Genomic DNA, 19,537 nt, shown 5'->3' on the forward strand with positions numbered 1-19,537 from the left:
ATTACACTCAGCCCAAGCCCGTGCCATGACCTGAAAGGTCCACACATTCTGGACCTTGCTCCCTCTGTTGCCTTATCCCTTACTCACTCTGTCCCAGCCACACTGGAGTGCAAATATGCTAGGGTTGTCCTCACAAAAGGACCTTTGTGCCACCTGGTCCCTTTGCCTAGAACATTCTTCCCCCAGATATCTGGTATCTCCTTATTAAATGTTGTCTTCAAGACCCTCCTTTATTTTAGCCAATTACTCTTATCTTACCATGAGTTTTGTTTTTGACCACAGCATGTATCATCTATTAAGATAATTTATACATTTACTTTATTTATTGCTTATTATTTATCTCCTCCCACTAGAATGTAACCTCCATCAAGAGAGTGATGCATTTTATCTGATTTATTCACCATAATATATCCAGATCAAGAAGGTGCTCAATGAACTTCTGTTGCAGACATCAATAGATCTATGGTAAACTACTTCTGGCACTTTCCTCAAATCTATACTGTACATTTTAAAAATCATATTAAAAATTGATGATTTTTAAAAGTCTTAAAGAGCAAGTGTGTTATTGTCTTAAGATTTAGACTTTGCTGATTAGTGAGCTCTGAATCTTAAGACAATAACATGCTTGCTCTTCAAGCCTTTTAAAAATCATTAATTTTTACATTTAGATCGTTGATCTATTTAGAGTTGATTTTTGTGTATGGTGATAGGTAGGGGTCTTGTTTCAATCTTCTGCATGTGGTCAGTCAGTTTTCCCAGCACCATTTACTGAGTAAGTTCTCCTCTCCCTAGTGGTTGTTAGTGGAGGTTTTGTCAAAGATGAGTTGGTTGAGAAATTGAGGCTTTGCTTCCAGAATCTCTATCCTGTTCCATTGGTCTATGTGCCTGTTCTTGTACTAATACCAGGCTGTTTTGATTATTGTAGCCTTATAGTAAAGTTTGAGGTCTGGAAGGGTGAGGCCTCCTGCCTTGTTTCTTTTGCTGAGGATTGTTTTGGCTATTCGTCATCATTTATGTTTCCATAAAAATTTCTGTATTGTTGTTTCCAGGTCTGAGAAGAATGCTGCTGGTTATTTAATGAGTATTACGTTAAATCTGTAGATTGCCTTGGGTGGGTTGGACATCTTAACAATGTTGATTCTTCCAATCCATGAACATGGAATCGTTTTCCATTTGTTTGTGTCATCTTTGATTTATTTAAGCAGTGTCTTGTAGTTTTTGTTGTAAAGGTCTTTCACTTCTCTGGTTAGAAAAATGCCTAAATATTTTGTGTGTGTGTGTGTGTTTGTGTGTGTGTGTGTGTGTGTGTGTGTGTGTGTGTGTTGTGTGACTATTGTGAATGGGATTGTACCTTTTATTTGGTTCTAGGGCTGTTTGTTGTTGGTATATAAGAATGTAACTGTCCTGCTAGGGGAGGGAGGGGCATACCTCATCAACAAGGGTACCCAAATAATCAACATTTGTATACCTAACCCTGAATTGTACCCCACATCTTTATAATTTAAAAAAAAAATGCAACTGTCTTTTGCACATTGATTTTGCACTCTGAGGGTTTGCCAAAGTCCTTTATCGGTGCAAGGTTTTTGACAGATTATCTTGGATTTTCAAGGTATAGAATTACATCATCAGCAAAGAGGAATAAAAGCTCAAACTATAAGAATTTTAGAAAATGCAGAAGATACCTTTATGGAGATTGGAACTAGCAACCAATTTCTGATCAAAACCCCAAGTGCCCGTGCCATACGAGATAAGATAGATAAGTGAGACTGCATCAAACTGAAAAGCTTCTGCAAAGCAAAAGAAACTATCAAGAGAGCAGGGAGACAGCCCACAGACTTGGAAAAAATATTTGCCAACTGTATCTCTGACAAAGGTTCTAAGGGATCTTGATCTTGGGATCTACAAGAAACTCAAACATGCTGAAAAGAAAAAAACAAACTGTCCTATTAAAAAGTGGGCAAAAGATATGAATAGACACTTCTCAAAAAAAGATATACAAGCAGCCAGCAGATACATGAAAAAATGCTCAGCCTCACTAGTCATCAAAGAAATGCAAATTAAAACCACACTGAGATACCACCTAACTCCAGTCAGGATGGCCACCATCAATAACTCAAAAAACAACAGATGCTGGAGAGGATGTGGAGAAAAGGGAACACTTCTACACTGTTGGTGGGAGTGTAAACTAGTACAACCTCTTAGAAAACAGTTTGGCAATTCTAAAAATTGACCTTCCACCAATCCCCCTTCTGGAAATATACCCGGAAGAACTCCAATCACTCTATGAAAAAGATACCTGCACACGCATGTTTATTGCAGCATTATTCACCTTAGCAAAAACATGGAACCAACCATGCTGCCCACTGAAAGTGAACTGGGTAAAAAAAAAATGTGGTACGTGTACGTGATGGAATATTATGCAGCCATAAAAAGGGACAAAATTATGAACTTCACAGCAACTTGGATGGACTTAGAGTCTATAATACTCAGTGGTCTATCACAGAAACAAAGAATTGAGTACCACATGTTCTCACTCATAAGCGGACCCTGAACAATTATCAAAATACTATAAGAAAGGGATGGGTAGTAGTGGGAAACTGCTGGGGGATAGGAGGGGAACACTTCATCAATAAAGGTACCTGATCTCAAACCAGGTGAACTGGGGACAAAAGTGAGGCCCTAACTTCACCTGTACAATGACCAGTTGTATACCTAAGCCTGAATTGTACCCCATATCTTCAAAATAAACTTAAATAAATTAATTTTTTAAAATCATTGATTATCAATTTTTAATATGATTTTTGAGATGTACAGTATAGGTTTGGGGAAATGGCTAGAAGTAGTTTACTGTAGATCTATTGATGTCTGCAACAGAAATTCACTGAGTACCTACTTGATGCTGGGGATATTATGGTGAACAAATCAGTTAAAATGCATCTCTGTCTTGAAAATGCTCAGCCTCATTTATCATTGAAGAAATACAAATTAAAACTATACTGTGATACCACTTAACTCCAGTCAGGATGGCCATCAACAATATCTCAAAAAACAAGAGATGCTGGAGAGGATGTGGGGAAAAGGGAACCCCTGTACACTGTTGGTGGGAGTGTAAACTAGTGCAACCTCTGTGGAAAATAGTATGGTGATTTCCAAAATATCTAAAAATTGACCTTCCATACAACTCAAAATCCCCTTCTGGGAATATACTCAGAGGAAATCAAATCATTCTACAAAAAAGATACCTGCACACGCATGTTTATGGCAGTATTATTCACAATAGCAAAAGTATGGAACCAACCATGCTGCCCATCGAAAGGAGCCTGGATAAAGAAAATGTGGTACACTTTACATGATAGAATATTATGCAGCCATAAAGAAAAACAAACTTATGAACTTCACAGCAACTTGGATGGAATTAGAGTTTATAATACTCAGTGATTTATCACAGAAGCAAAGATCTGAGTATTACAAGTACTCACTCATAAGAGGAACCTGAACATTTACCATAATACTATAAGAGACTAACAGTAGCGGGACACTGCCAGGGGAGGGAGTGGGGTGTATAACATCAATAAGGGTACCAAACTTTACCTTTACCTGTTAGATACCTTACGTATATAACCTTGAATTGTACCCCACATCTTTAACATAATCCCTGCGTCATCACTTAACCTACCAACTTTGTCACTTTGGGTCTGATTCTCTATTTAAAAACAATAGAAATTGTGACTTATCTCTCTGATTAATGAAAGGATTGAATGTGACAAGTGTGCAAAATTTCTCAGCACAATGAATAACATACAGTAATTATTCACTAAGTGTTAGTAAGCTCGATTTCCCTTTGCTCCTTCATCCTTGATTACAGGGAGAGCTACTGCCTGTCTGACAAGGGCTAAGCAGGCCTGGCAAAGGATTTCACCAGTTTTGTTTGCTGCCTGGAACACTGGGTTAAGAAGAATTTGGTGGCCATGTCCAGATTTGGCAAACCAGCACCACGATATCTACTGTGGCATTGGAGGGGGAAAAGGTAGCACCTGAGTATAATCTGCCGTTCTGGATCTAAAGACTCACATTACTGTCCATGAAAGAACCCTCTACTTCTCAAAATGCTCATTTGATTTTTCTAGCATAACTATGAAAGGAGCTATATTATACCAGCATCGTGTGTAGAATTATTTCTGAGGTTACAGACATCTTAATGAAAGACGGTGGAAAATCTATATTTATGCAAAGATTTGTCAAATCAGTTGAGTTGTCACTTCATTTTATGGAGTGCTTCTTTCAGTATATTCAGGCCTGGTCTTTAGACCACAGAATAAGGTTAGCTAATCAGGCTTCACAAATCCCATGTCCTCCATGGAATTTTGAAAGCCCACATTTACCCTAAGGAAGCTTTTCTCAGTGACATAAAGAGAATTTCCAACATTTTTTTAAAGATCTTCAGTCCAGAATAATTTAAGATTAAGCACTGTATTGATTCCAGTGGCATAAAAATACCAAGAATTAGTGCATGAGATAGATGTTAACTAAAGAAAGGAGCTTTAGAAATGGATATAATCATCCTCCTAGAATGCTGTAGTATTCATCAAGTTGGCCCAGTAACAGTATCTCTTATGTCTTCATAATGTGATAGCTTAATTTTCAAAAATATGTGTTATGTGTTTCTTCAATATATATTTTGAAGAAAGGAAGAGAGTGGGCAAAATAATATTTAGTTATCTTCTTTTAATGGTGCCAAAGACAGTTAACTTATCTGGCAATAAGCTTTTGTATCCAAAGTAGAAGGAAATAAACATTTCCCATTGTGTATCAAATTTACCAACCAGAAAAAAAGAAAACAAAACAAAGGATTAGATGGCTCCTGTTCTATATCAAATAAAGAAATCTGTAGCTAAAGATGTAGTCTTTACACCCAAGCAATGAAGTTTCACACTTACATTCCCAATCCTGTTTTGATTACGCCAAAGATAGCCATGAAAACAGATGAGAAGGATATTAAACAGTCATCCTAAATTAAGAAATGGTTGGAATGCAGACACCAAGACGTCTATTGTGCTATCAACATCTTCAGTAAGAACAAAGGCATGTAGATAATGACCTAAGGTATAAGAGCTGAAACTGATAGGCCACTCCATGTGGCTTTTACATCATGGCAAACAACCTACATGAAATACAATTGTAGAATGTAGCACTGAACACTGCTACATGTTATGGCTCCTATATAAACAAAGATTATAATTAGAGGGTGAAAATTAAGTGTAGGAACACCCATTGTTTGTGACCTACTATCTATTCTTAGCATAGCCAACTAAACAATGAGCATTCTACAGCCAGAGGGCATGTGTGAATACTGGCTCTGACACTTCTCAGCTGTGTAAACTTAGCCTCCTAAGTCATCCTAAATTAATTTAAACCAAAAAGGGCATGAATTGGCAAATTCAAAAGGGAGATTCAGGGCTGTGTCTTACCTCCTATTTAAAATGATGACCTAATTATACCTATCTCAATAGAGTTTTGGTAAGGATTAAATATATTAATATATGCCAACACATAGTAAATACCAGAATGTTAGTATTATTATCATTATTACTAATACTACTATTATTATTTGTCACTCCCCTCCTAACATCAATATCTTGAGTTTCCTCCCTCACCCTCATCCCCACTTTCAGTCCTGTGGTCTGATGGGCACCAGAGTTTGGGCTTAATTGACTAAATCCATCAGCATATCCCACCTAACCCAAGGCAAAGAGAAACTAGCCCTTGTGCAGGAAATGCAGAGTTACACTCTCCTTTTTACAGAGAAGCTTACCTCCACTGTGGCTGAGGAATGGCCTGGAGACGCCAGAGGCCCACTTGTAGAGCCTGAGAATGGAGCCAACCCAGAAGTAGGAGCACAAGAAAGGATCCTAGCGGCGACATTGAGCCCTGGATCAGCCAAACCCAAAGCTAGCTTTCCTGGAATGTTCAGTTACACGACTATAAATCTGTGGTCTGAATGTTGTGTCCCCTCTATATTCATATGTTGAAATTTTATCACTAATGCAATAAATAGTGTTAAGAGGTGGGGCCTTTAGAAGGTGATAGGTCATGAGAGCAGAGCCCTTGTAAATGAGATTAGTGCCCTTATAAAGGATGCCTGAGGGAGCTTGCTTGTCCCTTCTGCTATGTGAGGTCATATTGAAGGAGCTATCTGTTAAAAACAGGTCCTCACCAGACACTGAATCTGCTGGCACTTGGGCCATGGATGATTTCCCAGCCTCCAGAACTGTGAGAAATAAATTTCTGCTTACCATGAATTGTTCAATATGAGGCACTTTGTTATAGAAGCCCAAATGAACTAAGACAATCTCTTTAGCCTAAGCTAGCTCTGGTCCAATTTTGTTCCTTATATCTTTGATATATTCTTAACTATGTTCTATAGAGATGTGGTCAGTATGTCTTTATTTAAAAGTCAAAAAGGAGCCAGGCTCGGTGTCTCAGCCTGTAATCCCGCGCCTTTGGGGGGCTGAGGTGAGTGGATTGCCTGAGCCCGCGGGTTCGAGAATCGCCTGGGCAGCGAGACCTCATCTCTACAATAAATCAAAAATTAGCCGGGCGTGGTAGCGCACACCTGTAATTCCGGCTACTCGGAAGGCTGAGGCGGAAGGATCGCCGGAGCCCAGCAGGTCGAGGCTGCGGTGGCCGGGAGCGGCCACTGCACTCCAGTCTGGGCAACAGAGTGAGATTCCAATTCAAAAAAAAAAAAAAAAAAAAGTCAAAAAGGTATTGTTTAATGAAGATCTCTCAGGAGCCTACACAAATGAGGGCTTAAGTGATTTGGATCTAGGTCTTAACCATGTAAAAACAAGAGAAGATTTGAAGAGAAAATCAACTTAAATTATAACCACATGTGCCCCAAACATTCCTCCAGTCTTTCATAGTTGTTCTGAGCAAGCATAGGCTTGTTAAGCAAGTTATCTCTATATGCATCGTGTCAAATAGCACATTTCAAATTCCCTACTTTTTCTTCTTGTATTAGTCAGAGTGCTTTCAAGTGCAAGTAATGAAAATACATCCTAAATTAATTTACACCAAAAGGGTAATGAATTGACTCACTCAAAAGGGAAATTCAGGATTATGTTAGGAATAAAGCTAGGTCCAAGGCCTCAAATTATGTGATAAAGAATCTGTTTTCTTCTCTTTCAGCTGTGTTTTTCTGTAGACTAGTGGTTAAAAGTATGAACTCTAGCAGACTGCCAGATTTAGAATCTTGGGCCCACCACTTCTTAGCTGTTTTACACTAACCTAATCAACTAACTTCACTTTACCCTGACTTTTTTTTAATCATAAAAATGAGGATAATAATAATAATGTTTGCCTCCCAGGTTCAAGGAGAGGATTAAATGAGCTCAAAAATAAAAATACTGTATCACCAACATTATTATCAGCATCAGGCAATTTCTTTTTACTTTATGGCAAAGATGGCCCCAACAACAGCTTATGTGAGCCTTAGTGAGATAAATCCCAGGAGAAAATAGCACCTTTTTCCAGAGAACATCAGGAGAAAGCCCCAGCGATAATTCTCATTTGCCAAACCCGAATCATGCAGCCACTGTGGATCAGAGGATGAGGTCAGCCCCAGCTGAGCAACTTGGACTAAAGGCAGATGTGAGGGCTCCTGAAAGAAAAACTGCAGTGCTAAAAGGATAGAGATCTTAGGCAACTATACCCTGATTATTACAATAGTAAATAATAGTTGTTACTGTTCTACACAGTGAACAATAATATTCATGAAAAGGACCTGAGCCATGTTTTGAGGAAAATTCCCTTATAGTTTAGGAAGTTGGCTCTGGTCAACATAAAAGTCCTTTCCAGATTCAATGAGATTGAGAAGGATTTTGAGACATAATGAAAAATGAAAATACAATAGAAATAAATCTTTGGGTATCTAAAGAGCAGGCAGATATTACTATGAATGCTCCACATTCAAGACAACAAATAAATGGCAGGACTTAGGTTTTACTGTAATTGGAATCAGTCATGAATGCTTTATAGCTGTGGGTGATTTTGAAAGATCGTCTTCCTTTTGATATGAAAGGATGACATAAAGGTTAGATGAAAGAGTATATGTGAAATTTACAAATGCCAAATCATTTTAAGTATTGCCTATTTTCCCCATTAAAGTCAGTAAAAAATGATGTTTTATCACACAAATTTAAAGGAAAAATAAGTTACCTTTAGACTTTCAGAGTATATAAAACAGATACACATCTCACAAAATTTATTATTATTTTTTAAATTTTCTGAGAAGTGAGGTAAAATACAAAATAATCTCGAAATGCAATCTGGCCAAAAACAATAGAAGCAATTTAAAAACCACAATTTAACATGGTTGAAGCACCCACCGTGCTTTAATAAAGCAGCACAATCGTAAATAGAAAACCAATAAGGATTTCATAAAATTGTCTGGAAAATAAACACTTTGCAAGAATTCTTTATCTTGACAGTAAGAGGGGAGCCTTTTCTGGGGCAACTAACCTGGAGGCTATGCGTTCTTTCACATACTGACTCCATCCACTTTCTGTCCATGGCTACTGGGGTTACAATCATGAAAGACTTTAATTCTCTTCCTTCTTTTGTCCTGGGAATTTTAATAGATTTGTTTAAAAGAGTTTTTTTCTATTCCACCTACCCTACTGAGGTTTAATTCCCAGATCTTTCCTCCCTGTGTCTATCATACAGGAGCACTGAATCTGAGAGTTGAGCTGAGTGTAACTTAAGCCCTGGTAGTCTTTATGACACTCTTTCTTCTGATACAGGTGATTTCTAGATACAATTAGCAAACGAGCTATTCAGGAAGTCTGCCCAGATATATTCAGTCCACAGAATAGAATTAGATTTCTCTGTGCATTTAGTGTTTCACCAGCAAGGGGTTGGTCAATAACCTGCAGGCTCTCGGGAAAACTTGTTTTTGTATTTAATCCAGTCGCAATAGCCAAAATGCCTTAGTGTTCTTGGACCCATATCACTAACAAGCCGAAATAATCACTAAAGATCTTGTTTGACTACAAGATGGCTATTTCCACAAGCTATTCCCTGTACCGTGGCCTTGACAGGGGAGCAACTCGATAGTACCTCAACATAAAACTTTTCTACCTTCCAAAACATTCCTCTCCTGGAAGACCAGGAATCAGTGGGAAAGTGCTTCCTAAACCATTATCTCTAGATTTTCTGGATAAGGGGAACTTGAAAGTCTCTAATTTCCTGGTTTCTAAAAAGGGATACAAAAAATAAAAAGATAACCGACAGGACTCTCTTCCTCTGAGATAAGACTTTGTATTCAGAGCTAAGGTATTCAGTAATGAAACACAGAAGAAACACACTGCGACATACACACATACATACATACACACACACACATACACACACACACACACACACACACAGACATCTTTATCATTGCTGGTTAAATCATCCTCTTCTTTTTTTTAGGACAGAAATAAGTCTCATTTGCCTGTGATTTGCAAGTAATCTACTTCTCTCAAAATTAAGAGATTTGGGGAAAGAAATAGAAATTCTCCAAGCAAGAAAAAGAAAGCCATTTCTGAAATCATAAAAAGATCATGTCCAAGAAAAAATAGCTGATATGATGTGACATAATGTGATATATAATATATGGCATATATGATAGGGGCAATAGCCAGAGACTGAGTGCAGGTGGCCTCACAGATTTTTTTTAAAATGCAGATATGTGAGTATCCCTGATGATGATAACTCACCCTTCTCCTTGGGGAGGCACCAGACCAGACCTAGGACATCCTGTTCTGTTGTAGTACTGTCCAAGCAGATCTTGAAGTTATGGCCACTGGGAGATTTGGGTCAGAAACCCTAGATCTACATAGCCCCTCCTGACCATCATACTCAACACTAGTAGAAGCCAGATTTCCGCATGAACTCCAGAAAGGGCCTTCTCTGGAGAGGAGGTGAACTCATGACTAAACTGAGCATCCTGGAATCCTTGGAATCACAGCACATCTCACATTCCTAAAACCGGAGACAAAAAAAAAAAACTCCAACATAGGGGCTAATCCAGAATCAGAGCATCTGATCCACTTGCATTACTTTCCTGCATAACTTCTAGTTTCAAGCACACACACACACACACACACACACACACACAAACACACACACAAGGACAGGGAAGAGAAGACTTGGCTCCTTCATTAAAGTCGCAATAAAACCGGCAGCAATCAGAGGAGCCAGAACATTACGCAAAAATGCCCTGCTGGCATTTGGGGAAATTCATGTGAAGCCAAAGCTCAGAGGACAAGAGAAAACCAAGGAATTAAAATCTCTTGGAAAAAGCAGAAAATATCACCCAACAAGATTTCACCACGTACTGGTAAGTTTGTGTAAACTTGGTGCTTGAGGTAAACCAAATAATTTATGGCTACGTAACCACCACTCAATCATTTACACGGCCCAAGATCCAAAAGCACAGGCATCTGGTAAAGAATATTGTAGCAAGCAGTCTTCATACTACTTCTAAATTTATATCTATAAACCTTTGGAATTAAAGTATATTCTTGCCATTTTACCTAGGCAGGTAATCATACTTCTGTGGACTCGTGGACCTATAAGAACAATGCTGAATTGTCTTCATTTTTTATTCTGGTTCAGGTCTTTTTTTAATATTTAGAAAGGTTTATTGTCACATGGACAGCATGATACATATAATCATCAGGTTGAGACAGTAAAATTTTTACTTTTTTGCCAGTTTTAATAGGATGTCTTTAATTTTTTTCTCCTTAAATATTTATTTTGAGGGGTAGTAAACAGGGATGAAACAAGTTTATTTTGAGAAATATAGCTGATATTCTCAATGGTCATAATGCATCTTTGCGTATAGCCCAGTCTGGCAAATGTGACAATCCTTTGAGTGACAATTCTTTGTTTCAATTCAAGGCCCACATACCAATCAGATCAATCTTAAATATCTGTGTCTGATGGTACATGGTTTAGGTTATACATGGTTGTAGCTAAACTTCACCTCAATTCAATCTCTCAGTTTTCTCTTATGCCAAGGACTAAGTGGGCCAGGGCGTTTGTAGTGCAGGAATATAGGCTTTTGGTTGACCGGGCATGTTTAAGAACTCCATGAATGGGTAAATGTGGTAAATGGCCACATTTACTGTCCAATCTCGGGGACAAGGTCAAAGGAAGAAGTCCTTCAAAGTTCTGCCAAACACATGTCACATTGTGCCCTCTATGCTCAAAGTGATCGTCAGGGTGAAATTCTTGACATTGCCAACTACTTTTTCACCTGTACAGATTAATTTGACTGCTACCTTCATATACAAGTCCTTTCTCTAGAAGTTTTCAAGTTGCAATTTTATCAGCACATATTCTAGGTGTTCTAGGTAGCCTAAATGAGAATAAAATTATATAAATCACTTGTAGTTATAGATGTCTTCAAAGCTTCAGAATAACACTAAACATAATCAATTCAATTTTTGTATTGCAAATATAACCTCAACTAAACCGTCCTCGGTTGTTATTCAGGCCATTCACCAATGTTTGGTTCTCTTTTTCCTGACACATGAAGGATTATACCTTTATTATATTTTTTTTGACTTTTTGTTTGTTTTATATTGTTTTTGAGTCAGAGTTTCCCTGTCACCCAGGCTGTAGTGTAGTGACACGATCATAGTTCACTGCAGCCTCCTGGGCTCAGGCGATCATTCTGCCTCAGCCTCCCAAGCAGCTGGGACTACAAGCATGTAATAACATGCCCAACTAATTTTTTTTTTTTTTTTGTAGAGACAAAGTCTTGTTATATTACCCAGGCTGGCCTTCAGCTCTTGATCTCAAGCAATCCTCCCACCATGGCCTCCAAAATGCTTGGATTACAGGTATGAGCCACTGTGCCCGGCCACTTTTGATCTTCCTATTGAATCCAGTATGGGCACATAACTTTCTTTGGCCAACAAATATGAACAGAAGTTAACTTCCAGGAGGAAGCCTTAAGAATCAATGCCTCAGCCAGGCTCAGTGTCTCAGCCTGTAATCCTGCGCCTTTGGGAGGCTGAGGTGAGTGGATTGCCTGAGCCTGCGGGTTTGAGACCTGCCTGGGCAACTTGGCAAGACCTCATCTCTACAATAAGTCAAAAAGTTAGCCGGTGTGGTAGTGCACGCCTGTAGTTCCAGCTACTTGGAAGGCTGAGGCGGAAGGATCATCGGAGCCCAGCAGGTGGAGGCTGCGGTGGCCGGGAACGTGCCACTGCACTCCAGTTGGGGCGACAGAGTGAGACTCCAACTCAAAAAAAAAGAATCAATGCCTCTTCACCACATTTATTTCTTCTTCTGCCACAGTCATCATCAATGTTCTCAATGTGACCACCCTCTCATCCTAGATCCCTGAATAAAGACAACAACAATTCACAATAGAGATATAATGATAGCAAGAAATACATATGCTATTTGAAATCATTGTGCCTTGAAGGTTGTTCGTTACTGCGACATAACATAGCTGATTCACCATAACCCATCTAAAACACCATCCCCTTATAGGAAAGAAATGGCTGAACACTAAACACTATGGTAAAATGTTACTGTAATCCAAAACAGAAGAAATTTGAGACTATATGTATTATATGGTGGCATATATATGATATGTGAGTATACAAGGCAGGACCTCAAAAAACCAAGAATTTGTTTATAAAAAATTGTGTATTCTTACAAGTTTAAACTTCAGCCACCTTCAAAGTACTCTCCATTTGATGCAATACGCCTATTAAGATGCTTTTCCCACTGCTCAAGTTTTTTAATTCATCCATTTTGTTGCCTTTTAGAGCTTCTGCCGTTTTCTGTTTCCCTTCTTCAACATCAGCAAAATATTTCCCTTTCTGGACCTTTTTCATCTGGGGAAACAAACAAACAAAAACAGTCACTTGAGACGAGATCAGGGGACTAGGGAGAGTGGAGCATGCCGTTTTTTGGTCAAAAACTGCTGAACACTCAGCATAGTATGAGCAGGTGTGCTGTCATGGTGGAAGAACCAGTCACCTGTTTGTCACAACTTGGGACATTTCTTCTGCAAATCATGTACAACTTTCTCAAAATTCCCAAATAAAAATTTGGTGGGCAGTTTGATCCAGAGAAACAAATTCTGAGTGGACTACAAAGGGCCAACCCTCCAAAAGATAATTCTGGACTTTTTGGACTCCTCCCTGCATATGTTATTAATAGCCACTTAGTAAAATAGACTTCTGTTCCACCTTCCCTCCACAAAAAGAAAAACAACCTCTCAAAGCAATTAGATCATCTGAATTATTCAAAATCAACATTAAAAAACAAAAGAAAAATTTTTTAAAAAAGGAGTCCCCCACGTTTTGACCCATTTGTCAAAAATCATTTGCAGAGTTCTATTTCTTTTCTGAACCCCAGCACATTAATCAAATACAGAGCTTCAAAGGGGCTTCATTTTGAGTGATCCAGAAGACAAATAAATTAGCTGCCAACGCCTCCTTTGTAATTGAAGAGGGCCAGACTGACCCAAGAAAAGAGGACACAATCAAAAGGGAAAAATAGCATCAGGAATTTTAACAAACCAAAACGCTGCCCTACACCTTCTCATTTCAAAGGGAGTTAGGTACGAGCCAAGCATATGTGTGTTTATTCACTAATAAGAGAATGCAAATGTCCCACATCTGATTGATTTCTTATGTGCCACAACCATAAAAAAAAGTTTGCGTCTGGAGTACATATTTGTTATGCTCGAATGTGGCAGCTTATAAACCTGATCACACAAATTATACCTGTGACCTACACAAATTTTTCTCTTGGAAACAATGTAACCCTGGAAGGTTTTCTCCTTTATTGCAGGGAGGGATTGCTTAAAGTTTCTCATTTAAGTAAGTCAAGAACTGTTCTTTTTTTTTTTTCTTTCTTTTTTTTTTTCCTTTGCAGAGCTTTTAACGGGTGACTCAGTGAAGGATGATGTCATGTGTTATCCCACAACTGCTGGTGTAGTTCTCTCTGCTCACCCTAACCATTCCCTCTGTTTCTGTGGCAGACAGTACGCCCCAGTTTCCATCCTCTCCTCAGTTTCTTCCCAGCCAGCCACTAGCAAGCAGCGTCACAAGCAGCAGATGAAACAGGAAGTCTGACAGCTTGAGTCTGCAGTGGGACCCCTAGTGTTTTCCCACTCCAGGTCCTGGCATCGTTCCCCAGAAGTACAAACACACACACACAGAGCTCCCATTGTTGCAGCCTTCCCCAGCCCACTGATCCTAATATGGAATGCAGCAGGAAACCCATGATTTCCTGACACTCGGCTAGCTGGAGGAAGCAAGGGGGGGGGAAACTCCATTAAACAGCCCAGCTTTCCTCCATGTTAGCTGGGAATTGGAAAACGGGGACGATTTAGCAAAATTCCGCCGTGTCTTGTGCCAAGCTGGAGAGCCGGGAGAGCAGAGCGAGACCCTCAGGCTGCTGAAATCTCTAGATAGCCAGGAAGTCCCTAGGATTCTGTGAAAATGAGGCTTTCTTAACTCAAAGCGAGAGGGGAAAGAGTCAGACCCTTTTCATCATCCCCCAGAGTGTGTGTTAGCTTTCTTGACCAGTATGGTGAGCAACAGGGTATGCCCCAGCCTCGGAAATGTCCGTCTGATGCGAGGTGCCTAAAGCAAGGCAGAGTGAACTGAAGCCTGGCACTCCTTCCCGCCGCTTCATGTGCTTTGGGAGAAGCAGGAGAGGCAGCAGCCCCGGCAGCAGCAGCAGCGGCGGCAACAGCAGCAGCAGCAGCAGCAGCAGGAGTCCCAGCAGCTGGAGCCACCAGCATGAACTGCAAAGAGGGACCTGACCGCAGCTGTGGCTGCGGTGGCAGCGACGAGAAGAAGATGTTGAAGTGTGTGGTGGTTGGGGACGGCGCCGTGGGGAAAACCTGCTTGCTGATGAGCTACGCCAACGACGCCTTCCCCGAGGAGTACGTGCCCACTGTGTTTGACCACTATGCAGGTAAGAAAAAGCGGGAAACTCCCTCCGCATCCGGGGAGGTGACACCTCAAGTTCAGAGGGACCCGGCTTGTTTCTAATGTCAGTGTTGGGTACCGGCCCCGGAGGTAACCAGGGCACCTACCGCCAAGGACCTGGCTGGAATTGTTGGGAAAACAATTTGGGCATCAATTTGTGTTGTCACACCTTTCCCCCCTCTTAAAGCAAATGGGTAAAACCGGACTGAACTCCCTCTTGATTTGGGGACCAGGGATTTTACTCAACATTTGCCTAAAGAATCATTAGCTTACTACTATGAACTTTGTTTTAATCCATTATAATTGCATCACAATTCTTTTCTACAAAAAAAATAACTAGAAACACAACTGTGTAAAAGAAATGTTCTTACCACTTTTCACATTTTTTTTTTGTCAGTGCCATACTACCATGCTTTTATTTTCCTGAGGTTGTAGATGGGGAGGGAAAGTTTTAAATATCTATTAGGCAATCTATATTTTGAATTAAAAGAAACATGTCTAATTAATGTTTTTAAAGGTAAAAATATAAATAAAATATGATCATCTTAAAGTATATCCCAAAAAGACAAAATGGGCATAAAATAGTCTAAACCATGACAGTTATGATTAATTATTTCAGCGGCCCTTTATTTTTATTTTTTTTTTCAGTGTTCTAAAGTTCATAGGCGTACGTGTCAGTGTGATAGCATTATCTACAGTTTTCCATTTTGACTCCTTTTCTCTTAATTTCCAAAACAAGTCTTGTTAAGTTTGTCAAATACAAATTCATGGAGTTCTTCAAGTTTACAGCACCCTGAGTTTTATAACTTTTTTGAACACAGTAATCAGCATGGTGAGTTATCAGAGATTTGAGATTTTGTAAGAGGCAAATTTCTCTTCCTTCACATTGGTTTTGAGTCAGGTTCAGCAGAGGGGAAATGGCCCACAGGAAACCAGTGTGAGTGTCTGCTCTGCTGTGTGGCCATTTGAAATTCTCCTAAAGGAACTAGCCCATCACCCAAGCCCCCACTTCCTCCTACATTTACATGATTTATTACAATATTCCACAGCAGACAGGGAGAAAACCACAGTGAATATAGTATCCATTTCCCAGCAGGTTTTTCTGTATTGGTAGAATTAAGAGCAAATTTTAATGCTGGCTTCCTTAAGCTTTTTTTGAAAATATATTGACTATGCCCAGAGAACATTTTAATGAGAACAGAATAAAAAGAACAGGTTGACTTTCGTCTTGAGAAAAAAAAAAAAAACTATAAAATTTGTAGGTCTGTGCCTTGAGAAAGTTATTCAGATTCTTGTCCTGAAAACATCTCAGCAAAAGTTATTTATTCTACACCTTCTTTCTTTCAAGAAAGGAAAAGTGGTCAGTACCTTATTTCAAAAACTTGAGATCAGAGATGGAACCCAAAATCTACCAAAGAGAGAAGCATCAAATGCTTATGAAAATTCTATATTCAAATCCCCATCTATTGGGTAAACTAACTACAATATGGTATTAGGAAGAAAAAAGATAAAACTATCTTGAGAGATAAAGCCACAAAGGCTGAACCACTGGAGTCTAAACTCCACTAGACTCAAATTATTTTATATTACAATTAGGTACATATTTACTATTGTTTGAGCATAAAAACATCCAAAAGATTTTGGCTAGTGTACTATTTTAGCCCAAGAAATCACAGCCACTGTACTTAGAGCAATACTTAATACATAGTAAGTATTGCTAAACATGTTGCTTTGATTTACACTGTTGCTTCGGTTTACCTCTTTAAGTATGTAATCATCTCATGTGAAAAGTAAAAGTAAAAGAACTGAAAAGTAAAGTAAAAGAACATGAGCCACATATGAGAGATATCAAAAAAAAAACAAAAAAAAACAAACAGAATTATTTTTTGGAGAGTAGGCCCCTTGTAGTACAGGCTTCCCCACTAGGTAAGTATGCAAAGAACCCACTGGCATCAGTGTACCAGCTAGCATTGTTGCATTCAGCTTCAGTAAGTGTTTGGAGGGGAGATTCTTTTAGCATTTTTGCCCATTTCATGATGGGCGATTTATGAGCGCACCTGCCCACACAGTGCTGAGCATTTAGCACTTTTCAACAAAAGATGGCATGACCTCCATGCCTCACCCTCTATATTCACCCAATCTCGCCCTGAGCAACTTTTCTTTGTTTCTCTGGATGAAAAAAAGTCCTCAAAGGGAGATGTTTTGCCAATGCAGAAGAGTGAAGCAACAAATGGCAGGAGCACTAAAAGGCATCAGAACTGATGAGTTCCAAAACTGTTTCAAGCAATAGAAACAGCATCTTATTGATGTCTTGCATCAAACAGAGTATTTTGAAGATGACTAAAGTTCAAACATATAAGAATAAATACACAATTTTTTATAAATAAATTATGGATTTTTTTTTAGTTCCCTCTCATACGTCTAGGGTGGTACTGAAGTGATCATTTCTATAAGCAGAAAGATCTTCTCTGCCCCAAAAGCTTGAGCTCCTTTTACCACCACCCTCTCATATGTGATCTGGTGGAACATAAATTCTTAGGTAGTCACATGGGAATCTATAATCAATGGTAAAAGAACTAAACGCCTTCTTGTCCATTTGGATCCAATATCCAGTTCCTAGATCTCTACATCTGCACAAGATACAAAAGGGAACTAAAATGTAACTAAGAACTAAAGACAACAACAATGAAATATATAATTCCAAGAGCATCCTCCAGGAGAATAGGGTGTGATAAATGGTATGTTTTGTCCTTTTAAGATAGTTACTATGTATATTGATAATTGACAATATGTCTACATGGAGTAATAGTAGTGGAATGTTAACTTGGGAGAAGAAATAGTTTTGCATGAGAGATTGCAAAAAAATCAACAACCAACTAGAAAAAAAATTTTTTTTAGTTTTATGAGTCCTGGTTTATTCCTTCTTCCTACTTACCAGAATTCAAAAGCACAACTCTTTCTTGTAGTTTTCCTTGATTCCCCAAGAAAAATTTCTTGCCCCATCTTCAGTCCAACTCTCCATATTTGTTTGCATCTCTAGAACACATCTTCCACCACTGTATAGCAATTTACGTGTTTCCTTATTGTCCAGCCTCCGCTGTGCTGTGTGCTCCTTAAAGAAAAGGGTCATGGCTTGCCAAATCCAGGGTCAGTTGTTAGTTCTCATCTTGATCTTTTGGCAACTTGTTTTTATGCTTTATTATTCTGTTTTAAAACAGAATCTTGGCATGATTTCTGGGACACCATATTGTGGTTTTTATTCCACTCACCAGCCAATCTCTCTCCATCTCCTCTGCCACTTCCTCTATCTCTTCCCTGCCTAAGTGCTTAGTCCTGGGGTCCTCCTCTTTATTTACACTTGTGCCCTGATTGATTATATCATCTAGTTTCATAGCTTTAAATATCATTCACATACTAATAACACACACCTTTCTATCTTCACCCCCCAAAACTTCCTGAGATTCAGACTTACATATCCCAGTGCCCATTTGAATATCTAACAGGCATCTCAAACTTAACCTGTCCAAACAGGATTTTTAATTCTCCCAGTTTACTCATCCCCAGTCTATTCCGTATGAGTACATGACCACTATTTTTTAGCCAGTTGCTGAGAACAAAAACTTTGATATAGACTCCTTTCTTCCTTTCTCAACAACCCCATCCCTCTCCATTTAAATCATTTGTTATTATTTTCTTCTTCCCACCAGCCAGCTCAACATTCAAAATACATCCCAAACATGATTACTTATCACCACCTCCATTGCCTTCATTCTTGCCCAAGCCACCATCACCTCTCATCCAAACTACTATGATCAACTCCCAATTTCCTACATCTAGTCCTGATCCCTGCGGTCAGTTCTCCACATAGCTGACAGAAGGACTGTCCACAGCCCTTACTCCTCAAGTTGCTTCCCTTAACAATCAGACTTCATTCTTTATCATGGTGTACAAGGCATTCCATGACTAGAACCCTATTCTCCCTCAGACCTCATCTCCTAACACTTTCCTCTTCAGTATTTTGCTGTAGCCACACTCATCATCTTACTATTTCTCAAACAAACCAAAATCCTTCCTTTCTTGAAGAGTTTGCAAGTGCTTTACCCCAGCCTGACACTATTCCCCCAAAACTCCTTAGCTTCAATAGGTCCTATTACTTAATGCGTGTGTGCACGCGCACATTATGCGTGCACACACATGCATACACTTCAACATCTTTTCCTGCTGCATCTTTCTGCATAATATTCAACACTCCCTGACACTATATATGTATTAGTATGTCCTAATCATCTTAATCCTTTCAGCATTTAGATAGTTATTGGTCCATTAAAACTTTGATGAACAAATTGCTGTTTCAGTAGATATCTCTTTAGGAATGGATATATTCAAGTATTTATAAAGTTTACCACATTTTTTTTTTTTTTTTTTTTTTTTTGTTTTGAGTTGGAGTCTCACTCTGTCGCCCAGACTGGAGTGCAGTGGCCGCTTCCGGCCGCCGCAACCTCACCTGCTGGGCTCCCGCGATC

The 19,537-nt window shown here is 39.1% G+C and overlaps 1 protein-coding gene across 1 annotated transcript in view; it reads left to right on the plus strand.

The window, feature by feature from the left end:
- The first annotated feature begins 14,040 nt into the window (after nt 1-14,040).
- The window catches only part of RHOJ (ras homolog family member J), a 97,670-nt gene continuing 92,173 nt past the window's right edge, over nt 14,041-19,537 (plus strand). The window contains exons 1-2 of the mRNA XM_008065702.2: nt 14,041-14,744; nt 14,870-15,000. Coding sequence (XP_008063893.2) covers nt 14,883-15,000 — 118 coding nt within the window. The 5' untranslated portion in view covers nt 14,041-14,744; nt 14,870-14,882. The remainder of the gene's footprint in view (nt 14,745-14,869; nt 15,001-19,537) is intronic.

This window comes from Carlito syrichta, unplaced genomic scaffold, assembly GCF_000164805.1.
Source record: "Carlito syrichta isolate Samal-C Ts95f unplaced genomic scaffold, Tarsius_syrichta-2.0.1 Scaffold308795, whole genome shotgun sequence".
NCBI lineage: Eukaryota > Metazoa > Chordata > Mammalia > Primates > Tarsiidae > Carlito > Carlito syrichta.